Source organism: Cricetulus griseus, chromosome 2, assembly GCF_003668045.3.
Source record: "Cricetulus griseus strain 17A/GY chromosome 2, alternate assembly CriGri-PICRH-1.0, whole genome shotgun sequence".
Classification (NCBI taxonomy): Eukaryota; Metazoa; Chordata; class Mammalia; order Rodentia; family Cricetidae; genus Cricetulus; species Cricetulus griseus.
In genome coordinates this window covers 458,169,317-458,182,722 of record NC_048595.1, presented here as the reverse complement: position 1 = coordinate 458,182,722, position 13,406 = coordinate 458,169,317, and the positions used below count along the sequence as shown (strand labels likewise).

The window sequence follows — 13,406 nt, the reverse complement described above, 5'->3', positions numbered from 1 at the left end:
TACACTACAATTATAGTAAATTTCAAAATGAGTAAATCTGTCCTATAATTATATAAGTCCTGCCACTGTTTTGCTTTGAGGAAGCTAAGAAATAATCTTTCTGGGGTAGTGGATATGTAGGTTATATACATAAGTAAAAAGTCACCAACTTGCATAATTTGGCAAAGCCTCTACAAAAAAAAAAAAAAAAGATGGAACACAGGACAATTTACTTGTAGAAATAGAAAGAAACTTAATAGTCTCCACCATCATGGATTCCACAGAAGAGGAGACCAGTGGCAAAGTTGGTGAAACTTGTTAACACTGTGCAGACAATGTATCCCATGTTAACTCACTGGGCACTTACACTTTGCTCTATTCACATATACCAGTGCAACAGGAAAGACAGTATCCTAGTTTGTATTCTGTTGCTCTAATGAAACAAACCAACTTGGGAGAGAAAGGGTTCCTTTGGCTTAGAATCTACAGTTTATTGTTGAGGCAGAGAACCAGAGACAAGAACTGAAGTGGAGACCACAGAAGAGCACCACTTACTTGCTCCCCATGCTCAGCTTGCAATCAAGGACCATCTGCCCAGTGGTCACACAGCTCAAAACGGGATGATCCCTCTCACATTAGTCGTTAATCAAGAAAAACTCCCATAGACATGGCCACGGGCCACTCTGATGGAACCAGCTCTTCCACCAAAGTTCCCTGACTCTAGTTTCTATCTAGTTAACAAACTAAAAAGAGACATCATTCCATTAATATTGTGAATGTCAAGGAGACAGGATGGTTTTATTGAGTAAGCCTGAAACTGAAGACAGATTCTTGGTCATGGAGTTCTGTGTTCTTGAATCCACCCATCCTACCTTTTTTTACATAATCTGTAAACTTGAAAAATAAATCTATAGGCCTATAATGGAGTAATTTCTCAGTATCTCAAGAACCAACCTAATATATGAAGGACTGTCTCTGCCCTAGGACATTCCCCCACAAATATTCCATTTCAGCAAGAAAGACACTGATGAAATTATTACACCTGAAATTTGGTTTCTATACACTAGCACTCTTTTATTTAGATTTGTAAGTCTTGTGACCTGGCAATTGTCTCTCCAGAACCTTCCCTTAGGGGAGCAGCCTCCAGTGCCTGCTTATTTGCTGTCTGTGTGGATCAAATGTCTATCAATTAGACTGATTAGAAAACAGAGCCAACATCAATTCATCTTGATATAACAAAGACTTATGTGATGAAATTAAAACACACCACACATCTGACTTCACCATACTGTGAGTAACAAGCCACTGGCCTGTATTTGACTGGCACTGATTGGCTGAGCGCAAAGGCTCCCTCCTATTTCCATGCATCAAGGCACAAATCATGACCAGTCTCAGCTTTCTTTGACAGAACCCATGGTAAAGCCACTCTTCAGTGTGGACCCCTTTGAAGTAGATGCTAAGACAGAGTTGGAGTAAACACGGTTGGCTGATTCAAGAGCTCCTCCCAGGAAGCACCAACGAAAAGCAGGAGAGACAAGAGAAGGAGAAACAACGGGTTATATGCATCTGGCCTCTATCATAAAACAACTGCTGGAGGGCTGGGAGGTGACTTTCTGAGTGTGTCCACCTGAGGGGTAGGAAAGCTGGAGTGTTTATGCCCCAGCTCCCATTCATCAATGCCTGGGGCCTCTCTTGGAGCCTTAGCTCGCTTGTATTTCCAGCTGGCCCCTGATGTAAGCTGAGAACTCAGCTATAGGCAGAAAAGCCTACAGGAAAAGAATGGCAGCCTTGCAGCAGGATGCCATCTGTGCATTGGGAAATGGCAAATCGGAGGACATATGGATGGATGGCAGCAGTGTCATCGCACAAATGACTCAATTAGTGAAGCACTCGTGTGAGAGCAGGCAAGAGAACACTCTCCATACACAAGCACCAGGAGTGTGTTCTGCGCACTTACTCAATCAAATAAAAACTCAGCTGCCAGGAGGCAACGACCACACCCGCAACTGCTTTCAACACTGGAGAATAGGGTAGGAATAGAACATTGTTTTCTCCCCTGTTACTTAAACTGTGGACCACCTTCCGCCTAATTCTAATGCTCAAAGAGATATTTTCCTCTGCAAAGGTACCCTTGGCCTTCAGAGCCTACAAAGTTCATCCTGCCCATCAAAAGACAGGAACAAAATCCGCATATACTCCATTTCTTCTCAATTTACTGGAAAGGTAAAAAGAAGAAGCCGAGGCTAAAAGAAGTACTTCAATTTGCATAACTCTTTCCTCTCCTATTATTTTTTCTGATGCATTGCTCTGAGGTTAAGAAGGAACTATAAAATCCAGTAAACAATCGGAACTCTTGGGATTTATGAACTAGATCATTCCAGTTGAAGCCATATAAATCCTTTCTTTAGCAGATGAAATCATTAGCATGATGTCATTTCTCTTGCCCATGCCCTGAGTTTTATTAGCAATCCTTGCATGCCGTTGAGACTTACCAACTTATACTTTCCTTTGTGATGTGATTGTCATGAATCTCTTCCCTCCAGTTTACACTGAAGTAAGAGCACTGCTCTTTACTGGTCCTTTCCATACAACCTCTCCACATGTCTTACTTAGGGTATCTAGTGCTAGGAAGAGATGCCATCACCACAGCAACTTTTATAAAGGGAGGAAACATTTAATAAGGGTAGGCTTACAGTTTCGGAGGGTTAGTCCATTGTCATAGTGAGAAGCATGGCAGCATGCAAGCAGACATGGTGCTGGAAAAAGAGCTTAGAGTTCTACTACTTGATCCACAGGCAGCAAGAAGGAGACTGTGTCCCATGCTGGGCATAGTTTGAGCATATGAGACTTCAAAGCCCAAGCCCTAAGTGACTCACTTCCTCCAACAAGGCCACACCTCCTAATAGTGCCACTCTCTATGGGCTGAACATTCAAACACATGAGTCTATGGGAGCGGTACCTATTCAAACCACCTCACCACTCCTTAAGCATTGATTTATTTGTGGGTTTTTTTTTGTCATCTCAAATTAATTCATAGTGTAATTTGTTTGCACAGAGGATTGTGAGCACAGGTGGCTGCTAAGACTCTTCATGCTTGCCTTTATTGTAAAGTGACATCCTAGCCATGAATGACAGCTTACCTCTCCTGATCCCTCCTCCACAGCTCTTTAATTGTCTTCTGCTCTTGTGTTGGGGCATCAAACATCATCCTGAGGAAACCTGATTTCAGCCCAGAAATTGGCCTTGGGCAATCTCAGCCCACAAGTTTCAAGACTTTTTCTTATACTCTGGTAGTGTTGATATTGATAATTTTTCATTTTTCTCTAGCATAGCATCTGTTCTAGAAATACGTATGTCCTTCTCTTTCTTTTCTTATTTTTCCTTTTTGTTGGACCAGTTTGCCACTTTTGCCTGAAAGTGGTCTCTTCTGCTTCATGTGTCTCCTCCCAACGATATTTTCTATTTCAATGCAGCAAGGACAAAGGGCAAAAGCACCCTAATGTCTTCACATCAGGCCTGGGATACTGCGTACAAACTGATATGTTTTCTAACAAATGGCAGAAAAGTGGGTGCACTCCCTGTCCTCTGATATGATCCTCTACTTTGCTTTCTACAGTTTCCTGTTTCCATACTCATAGTATGGTTTGGATGAGCACCTAAGAAGGCAGATGTGTTAAAGGTGTGGTCTGATAGGGGAGGTCCTTCTGTAGGCTCTGAATATGTTTCTCTTATTGGGTGATGAATTGGTAGTAGGGCCTCTTAAAAGAGCCTGGTGGTTTTTGCCACTAATGCTTAGTTGAGAAGCCTCAAATGAGTCTCTGCTGCCTCTAGCAAACAGAGCCCACCCGAGAAAATGCTGTCACCACGAAGCCATGCTTGTCTCTGTTCTTTTGTGTTGAGAATCCCTTTTAAGCTTTTGTCAGGTTTTACATGGTAATTCTTGCCTCATGTTGGGTGCCATTACAGACAAATGTTTCTGTCCTGCCTGGTCCCACAGCCATTTAGCCGCAAATAAACACACAGAGGCTTTGATAATTATAAACTGTTTAGCTTATGGCTCAGAGTTCTTATTGGCTAGATTTCTCTTAATTATTAACCCATTTCTATTAATCTAAGTATCTCCACATACTCTTGGCTTACAGGAGAATGTCTGCCATCCCATCTTCCTAGTAGTTAAATAGCATCTCCCTGGAGGCTTCTTTCTGCCTCCTCTCCCCAGAATTCTCCTCATCTGGTAGCCCTGCCTATACTTCCTACCTGGTTACTGGCCAATCAGTGTTTTATTCATCAGCCAATAAGGGAAACATATACTAACAGCGCACAGTAGGACATTCTCCCATCAGTGGTCCTCAGGGTGATGTTATTGGAGGGTGGTAGAGCCTTTAGGATGTGGACCATTTCGGGAAATATTTGGGTGATGATGACCAATTCCTTAAAGGGGACTGTGAGACCTTGGTCTGTCAATATGCCTGTGTCCCCAGGATCACAGTCATTGGCATGCTGGACTTCAAGCTCTTCTTGCAGCATACCACCTTCTTCAGGATCCCAAATCTATATGACACCCCATCTTGAAATGGAGCCTCTGAAACAATAAGTTAAATCAACTTTCGTGTCCTTAACTGCCTAGAGTATTTCATTGTAGCAACATACAGCTGGCTAATTCAGCTGCCCTTGTTTGAGGTTAATGACACTGGGCTCCTTCCACTGGCAAATAGTTTTGCTGTCCCTTTGCTATCTTGGTTTTAATTCATTTATTCAGAGAAGTGTTCTGTAAGACTTCCTCTTCCATCTTCACATAGAAATTCTAAAATTTGGGTTTTAAGTGGTTTAAAGATTCAGTTTGAGCTCAGTGGTCTCTGCGTTGTGAAGCCCAGGAGTGCTCACTTCTTCCACCCACGTTTCACTAATCCCCCTCAGACCTCATAAAAAATTATTCCTCTTCCTGAATCGTATTCTGAGACTGTAGCATGGAGATAAACCCGGTAACAGGCGGTCACACATTCCAGAAAACATTGCCAACTCAAGAGAGAAGATGATGTTTCTTTTGTCAAGTTCTCTTACAGGAGGAACTGGCTCAAATATCGGTTCTTTCCATCTATGTGGGTATGACAGGTGTGAAATGAGTTCCCTTTGTTGGGGATTTCATTTTCTGTAATAGCCATTTCAATGGACAAATCCACAGTTCCCTGCTTCTGTATTATTTTTATCACAGAGGTCTTAAACCACCTTGAAAAACAGCCAGGTGCTTGTTCATTGAATGGCACACATGTAATGGTTTTTAAGATATCTCCTTCATTTATTAGCAACCTAAAAATCCCATAATGAAAAGACTAAATGCTTTAAATGTGTAGGGAGGTAATGAGGAATGAAGCCCCGGAAGCCAGTAAGCCGCTCTCTGTCTATTTGCGACAATATTTGCCCTGAAGAGATGGCTACAGAGAAGCAGCGCCACATGAAAGTATTTCTCTCTTTAGTTCCATCCTGGAGATCATCAAGCCGGGGTGAACAGCTGAACACACAGAGCCAGGAAACTCTGCGTGCTTTGCTTCGCAGTGAGTCAAGGTCTCAGAAGACATCAAATAAATGTTCCCACAGTTCTGAAAACAGAGCCGAATACCGGCTATGACAATAACCAAGTTTACACAACACAAAGCCCCGCAGCCCGCTTATGAAACCCGGTAGCCGTATCACAGTATCGAGGGTGAATCAAGAGTAGAACAGCCGCATCGGTCCCTATGACTGGGTTGCCGTGGTTCTCTTCATAGCTCACGCACGCCCTTGAGGCTCTCGTTATTGCACTTCCTCCTGTCCTCTCGGAACTCAGTGCCATCATCCCCTGCTTCAGACTTCCCACCCCAGGAAACAATGACTGCTTGACAGATCTCCTTACCTTTGCTATGCACTTTTTAGTTCATTTCTCTCCCGGTAGTGTGGTGCATACCCTTAATCCCAGCCCTTGAGAGGCAGAGGCTAGCCTGGTCTACAGAGCTCCAGGACAGCCGGGGCTACACAGTGAAACCCTGTCTTGAAGAAAGAAATAATAATAATAATTAGAAGTAGACTTCTTTTCCATAGCCAAAGCTATCCATAGTCAAGGTTAAGGAACATTAAATAATCACCTGCTCTGCCTGTGGTAGGGAAGAGTTTGGAGTCACAGTCTTCTGGCAGGTCCCTGATGCAGGTAAGAGCACATGTAATATGAGCCAAACAAGAGCAGGTAGAAAAATGCTTCACACGGATACATATTTCAAACCTGGATATAATTTATTTATAAATAGTATTTGATACAGAAATCAATAATATTCCCCATATACACCAGAGAAGAAAGGTTAACATATTTATGTTTTTGCCATTTGACAGAAAAACAAGGTTGGTTATAATTAGATACCGTAGCAGAGACAGTGGCAGGTCACCTGCAAACTATGAGCACTGGGTTTGTTTTATTATTTGTGGGACATCTGAATGATTTCCCCAAATACAAAACTGCCATAAATTCAGACACATGATTTTAGGTTGACTTAACTTCATTCTTTAATTGCCATGACCTCTGCCTTTAAAAAAAAAAAATTGACGAGGCTGGGCGTTGGTGGCGTATGCTTTTAATCCCAGCACTTGGGAGGCAGAGGCAGGCGGATCTCTGTGAGTTCGAGGCCAGCCTGGTCTACAGAGTGAATTCTGGAACAACCTCCAAAGCCACAGAGAGAAACCCTGTCTCCAAAAAAAATATGATGAATAGACAATATCTAAAATTTAACACTCTCATTTTCCCCTCATGAATTCTCTCCCTGAACTAATTTGTCCCACCAAATATAGTCTAATATGGTGAAATTGATTTCCCCCATTTAATGTTATCTGTAGTGTCCCTGGCCACATACAGTCTGGTATACTTGAGTTTCGGAGGTGTCTAAACACTAGAAATACTTTGCCTTTAGAGTGCATGACAATGTACACACAAGGATACTCTGTAGCCTGGAGGGTTTTAAACAGGTTGAATTCCTCCTTTGCTCCCAGTAGCACCAACTCAGTGGTTTTCATAAAGCACAGTAAATGGGGCCCTAAAAGACTCAAGAGAGACTTCTGTTGTCCACACGGGAGCAGCAGGAGGTTTCACCGTGTTGAATGGAGATGGCTGTTAGGACGCATGCACACCCATCTCTCAGAAATGCCTCCACTTTTCTCCTTCTGCTTACACGCCTCCGACAATTAAAAACGGAATAGTTTCCCACATCTTCACAGAAGTTATTCATGACCTCACAATTTTCATAACGTTAAAAATAAACAATGTCATGCTAATTTTTTCCCTTGGAAGAGAGGAAGTCTATTGGTGAGGGACTAGTGAAGATACAGAGCTGGGTGATAGCATAGCAATCACCGGGCCCAGACTCCTGGCCAAGGAGGCTGCTCTCTCCAGCCTCATGGGGAGGTAAATCCAGGATGGAGAAGCTTAGAGGCTCGGAGCATGCATGCGCTGTTCCCTTTAGTTTGCCAAAGAACTGAGTCATCAGAGACTGATGTGTATAGACTCAGTCATCTCTTTTAATCTTGAGTTAAGAAAAGATATTCGTACTGTCCCCACCGGATCTCTGCACAGAAGGTAAACACCAACTGTGAACAACTCAGAGAACAGAGATAAAAAAGACTGAGTTCTCACAAGGCATAAACACATCCCTTTCTTGGCATAACATAAACATAAGCTCTAGCGCAGGGCTGGGTCTCAGAATCCACTCAGTTTGATCCTGAACCTGAACTCTCATCATTTGAACAGGACTAATGCTCCGTTCCTTCATCTTCCTGGTGTATCTTTTAATATTTATGAAGAACACAGAACTGCACTCAGTGGCCCAGAAGGGCAATAAAGACTGCTGGTTGAATTCATAGAAAGAATGCATAAATAAACAAGAATTAGAATTCTAATTTTTTAAGAACATGGAGAATAGTTGTTCAAGATGACTTTTGCAGTGTGAGTGCTACGTCTGACTCAGCTGCTTCCAAAGTCTCCCCATAGATGTGAAGAGTCCCTAACACAGGTTTGCAAAACCATAGCTTGTCTCCAAGACTAGCATGAACTCGTCCTACTGATAGGCATCTATGACACTTGGCTTTGCTTATTGGCAACATTTTAGTGATACGTCCTATGCTAACAGGAAAGGCAGACGCCAAGCATGTGACAAGAGCCAGACCCAGAACCCATTACTTCTTTTCATGCTTCTTGGTCAGCTCACACCCTCCCAGCCGGCCCCGGGGCCGACAGTCACTGGGTCTGCCTCCCCTCTGAAGGCTCTCCTGGGAGACTTGCTGTACAGCTCGCAGGATGGCATTCTGTACAATCTGCTTGCTGGCATTCTGCAGTTTTGCCTCCTCCGGCTCATTTCCAGGCTTCTCACCTAGACAAAAGTATGAAAAGGAAGAGAGAAGAAAAATTCATTTCAGGAGCTGTGACTCAGGAGAGATAGGGGAGCCTCGTAGCATGGGCTGCTGCTGTCTCCCTCTGTTGCTTTGCCCTGGAAAGCACCCTAGATAGCAGTCTCACCATCCCAGAGTCCCCAACTGCCAGAGGCCGTCACAAGACAGCCCTGGCTGTGGGAAGTCCTCAGGAAATCTGCTAGGAAGGGACACAGCCACACCCTAAGTTTTCAGCCCTTATCTGTACATAAGAGAAACACTAAATAGACTCAGTGGGATATATATATATTTGTATATATAATATTTATGTATGATTTATATACATATATTATATATATGTATATATATATTTGTATATATAATATTTATGTATGATTTATATACATATATAGTTGAAGGAAAAGAGGCCATGAGGTTGAGCATGATGGTAGAGGGACATGGGAGGAATGGAAACGATATAAATACTGAACTGATATAAGAAATTTTCAAAAATAATTAAAAAAGAAGGAAGTGACACTGGGAGACTGCCCAGGAGGCCTCAACCATACACAGAGAACTACAGGCACCTAGGGATACTGAGAGCAGGAGAAATAGTCTCCCCAGGGAAGAGCATAACAATTGTCTATCCAATACCAAGTGGTCAGCCTAGGAAAGCATGTTTTGAAACACTTTGGGGCTGCATTCAAGTATGTATGCTCCTACCCCATATAGCCGTGCAATCTTGTGAAAGAACCTTAACCTTTCCGAGATCACTTGCACATCTGTAAAATGGCTAGCAACACCTGTTTAAAGACATTGCTCTTCAACAAAGTGATAAAATATTTGTCCAGGACTCTGTGTGGTCCAGTACAATGCAAGCACTAGTGAATGTCTATCCTGGTGTATTAGTGAGGGGGTAAACTATGTCATGGTAACAGAAAGACTAAAACATAAGACTGCTCCATGGTTGAAGGTTTTTCTGATCTCCCCTGTGTCACTACAGATAGACCCCAGTGTGTCTGTGGTCAGTGCCTCCTGGTTATCTGAGGACTTTTCTTCCTCCTATGTCATTATCCTGAGGTTCTGTAGGATATGACCTCTGCCCACATAAGGGAAACTGAAAAAGCAACACTCCAACTGGAGCTGGAAGGAAGCAAAAGACAGAATGGAGAGCAATCGGTTTCCTTTCGAAGACTTGTGAAAGAAGAGCCAGGCATGGTGGTGCACACTTGTAATCCTTCACATGGGAGGTAAGGGCAAGAGGGTCACCATCATCCTCAGAGAGTCAAGATCATCCTCAGCAGCTTAGTGAATCTTGAGAGAAAGAGAGAGCAGTCAAGTTGAGCCATGACCTAACATTTAAGCTAAATTATCATTTCTTCAGTCAAAGTTGGTGTGTGCCATAGTCTAGACTCAATGGCCAGAAGGTTGACTTAACCAATGCTCACTGTGAGATAACCTTTCACTGTCCTCACTACCACTTTGTCCGGGGTCATGAACATTCACTTTCTGAAGAGATGAGGAACAAAGTTGGTTATAAGGAAGGCACAAAGGAAGACAGGAAAGTGAACAAGATAACTTAAGAGACAATGGAAGAAAAAGAAATACATGTACAAAATTCAGGCATGTACTTATGCATCAGGTGTTTGTTGGGAACATCCTCTCCTTCCCTCTAAGCTATAAGTGTTAGTAAGTAATCAGGCATCTGTACTGGCCTGTCCTTGGGATTCTGACAGGATACACCCTCAGCTGCAGCCACTAAAACACCACCTATGCACATTCACTATGTTCCCTTTTAAAAGGGCTCTGCCTACTACCTCCCATCCTTCTCTCTCTCTCTCTCTCTCTCTCTCTCTCTCTCTCTCTCTCTCTCTCTCTCTCTCTCTCTCTCACCACATCTGTCTGTTTCCCCCTCTCCTCTCCTCCCTCCTCTCTCCTCTCTCCTGCTGTTCCTGTCCCCAGAAGCTAGTCTACCTACCTCCCTTTCCATTTTTATGATCCCTTTCCCTAACTAAAAAAAAAAAAAAACTCTGCTTGAACCCTGAACCCTGTCGAATGGTGTCTTTCTCCTGCATGCCACTTTTCTTAAATGACAACAATAAGGTAAGGGACAGAGCAGTGACTGTAGGAACCAGGTGCCATAGATGACTTCCAAGATGAGCCTCATAGCTCCAGTCATGTCATTATCTGGGTTATCCTCTGCCAAGATAGAGTCAGCTACCAGCCAACAGCCTCTCCCATCTTCCACGTTCTTCCCCAATTCCATGGTGCTCACGGACTCAAGTCTCTGCTCATCTGGGACTCGTCTTGTTTCTTGATATTACAGGCTTCTCACAGGTATCCCAGCTACCTGGCCCTCATCATATCTTCAGCTGAAATTCTTTGGACAGAGTCTGTTAGACCCAGCACACCACCATCATCCTAGGAAGTTGTCCACTCGTGCTAGCCGCATCTTGGGTCAACGGTTATCACTGAACATCTGTCACTCATTCTGATCCATTCATCGGTGGCTAGGGGGCTCAAATCTTCAGATAAGAAAACAGCTCCCTGAAAGAAGAAATCCCTGGGGCCCTTGCAATGTGGGCAGAACACGTGTTCCCTGCCCAACATAGCACTGATACCTAAGCCAAGTATTCACTTGCAGGAACATAGCGTTGGAGAAAATCCTGGTAGAGACCCAATTTCTTCCATGAATAGAGAGTGAAGATGTGTACTACAACCCGACAGAAGGCAGAGGCAGCCACAGAAATTCTTGGAGTCTCTCCATTTACTTACAGACATTTAACTTGCTGTAATGTAATGAATCACCTCCACATTGTAGGTGGCCTACTGCCTGGTTTTGAATGACGCAAATGTCCTCTAGGCTAACTAGCATTTTCAATACTATTTTCCTATTCGACAAAAGATGACAAATTGATTTAATTATCTTTAAAGTCTAAATGCCCAATGCAAAGTCAAGAATGTGATATGGTTAAGTTTGTCTTCAGTGTCTTCCTGTGGAGAATTGTGAATCCTTCCTCCTGCCTGAGTTCCCAGAATTTGTTGCTTTCCAGGGATCATCAGGCCCAGTCTATGGATATCCAGAGTTGCAGAAGCCAACAGCAGCTCTGGTACTCCCTGCTATCCTTATCAGCTTCTACCTCCATGTCTATCTCACCCACCCAACAGGAAGATCTCTAAAGAATTTAATTGACATGCCGCTAAAGGTTGGTGTTTAGAATGGATTGCAGACTTCCAAGAGGCCCTGATTATTGCATTTTGTCCCTCCCCTAGCCAGGCCATGCCAGGCAGACAGGCTATGGACTGGCACCAGGGTCTGGGTGCCACAATCCAAGAACTGGCACTTGGCATCTCTCCCATTGAATGTGGTCAAATATCCCAGACGCTGAGACGTGAAATGCTGTTGGTCACCCCAGAGTTCACCTTGATTAAGGTGAACCTGAGAGATCTTGAACTCTCTATAATTCTGCTGTCTGATTCTATTTTCTGACCACTTCTCTCTCTCTCTCTCTCTCTCTCTCTCTCTCTCTCTCTCTCTCTCTCTCTCTCTCTCTCTCTCACACACACACACACACACACACACACACACACACACTCACACACACACACACACACACACATACACACACACGAGTTATAAAAAGAACTGTGCAGTTAATAAACTTGCTGGCTTGGGTTGTCCACCCTTTCTGCCCTCCAGACCCCAGCTTTTAACTCTCTATTTTCCTTATCTCTTTATTTCTTTTTCATCCCCAGTTCCCCCACCCTGGGACCCTGTCAAGAACCCTTATTCAGCTGGTCCTGATCAGCTAATGATTGGTATTCATTTTTATGGACAGCTGTTAAAAATGATGCATCTAACAACTTCAGGAAGGCACAAATCTGTATCCGTTCTTGACTCCAGAAACCTAAAGGCTGCTTTCCTCTGTTAAGGTCACTCTTTGTGTCCTACTTCAGTGGGGGTTGGTAAGGGTCAAGTTGCTATTCCGTTTAGAGACAGAATCTGGGTGGTGACTTCACCTGCATCACACAAAGAGGGTGGCAGAGGTTAGGCTGTACCGTCAACAGCACCTCTAGCTCCCATCACTCTCTGATGGGTCACCAAATCTGCCAGGGGGTAAATGTTCTCATCAGGACAGCAGAGGGTCTGCTGCTTCTGCCCCCCCACACACACTCTCTAATAGATCATGTTGCTAGTGGCAACCAGCCAGGCATTTCTTATCCTCCCTTCTCATCCCTTGACATTATAAGGACAGTGTTGTCATTCATCAATGACCAGACTATGAGACCAGAGAAGGAGAACTAATTCCGGTCCCCTTTAATAATGTAATGGCAGTCTTTTCTCGGCTCTGTGCATACTGGAATTTTCCATGAAGGACCAGATGTTCAGCCTCGCCCATCTGTGCCAATTGCTAATGAAGCTGTGCTGGCTGCCCCACTTTGGAACTGAAAAGGATAACACTCCAGACCCTGGTTTTCCAGATTCATGCTAACCTCACCAATCCTCTCCCCCGCCCAATTCCCCCCCCCACACACACACACACAACATAACCAAATCAGAACAGAGTGTTTAGAGTTCCCAAAAATAGCTTTGATAAGATAGTATTATCAGCAAGTGAAGGACCCTTCTCCCTTCTGATCATATGTAAGGAGTATTCTGTTATCACGGCTGCCACACCGACCAAATCAGGTATGGGACAGCAAGAAGGCCCAGAGACTGCCCGCAGTGGCCAGCAATACTATTTCATGGCATGGCTACTCTCATAAATTGTATGGAATTCATTGTTAAAATTTTCTACAGAAAAAAAAATAGGAAGAACCACAAAGACTTTTTAAACAATGTATTCTTTGATAGTTTAACACTTGCATCTAATACTTTCTGGTTACATTGGCCCACCACCCTCTTTTGTTCTCCTCTAAACTATACTAGGCCCTCTCTTCCCACCAAGTCTCCACCCTTCATTTCTGTCTGTCTGTCTCTCCCTCTCCCCTCCTCTCTCTCTTGTGTGTGTGTTTTATTTTTTACTTTGTTATCAACTGGGCTT

At 43.6% G+C, this 13,406-nt stretch overlaps 1 protein-coding gene across 1 annotated transcript; it reads right to left on the bottom strand.

Annotated features, from left to right (window-relative positions):
* Positions 1-7,785: 7,785 nt before the first annotated feature.
* Positions 7,786-10,627, bottom strand: Akain1 (A-kinase anchor inhibitor 1). The gene is made up of 2 exons (XM_035438862.1): positions 10,501-10,627; positions 7,786-8,363 (listed from the first exon to the last, which is right to left on the bottom strand). The coding sequence occupies exons 1-2, from the start codon at positions 10,625-10,627 to the stop codon at positions 8,170-8,172; spliced, it is 321 nt and encodes a 106-aa protein (XP_035294753.1). The 3' UTR covers positions 7,786-8,169.
* Between the last annotated feature and the right edge of the window lie 2,779 nt (positions 10,628-13,406).

Excerpts from the sequence above, each read along its gene's own strand:
- Akain1 (XM_035438862.1), bottom strand. The coding sequence starts at position 10,627 with ATGGAATTGGGGAAGAACGTGGAAGATGGGAGAGGCTGTTGGCTGGTA. Across the intron at positions 8,364-10,500 it reads CATCTTGGAAGTCATCTATG|GTGAGAAGCCTGGAAATGAG; the intron begins GCACCTGGTTCC and ends ACTTTTGTCTAG.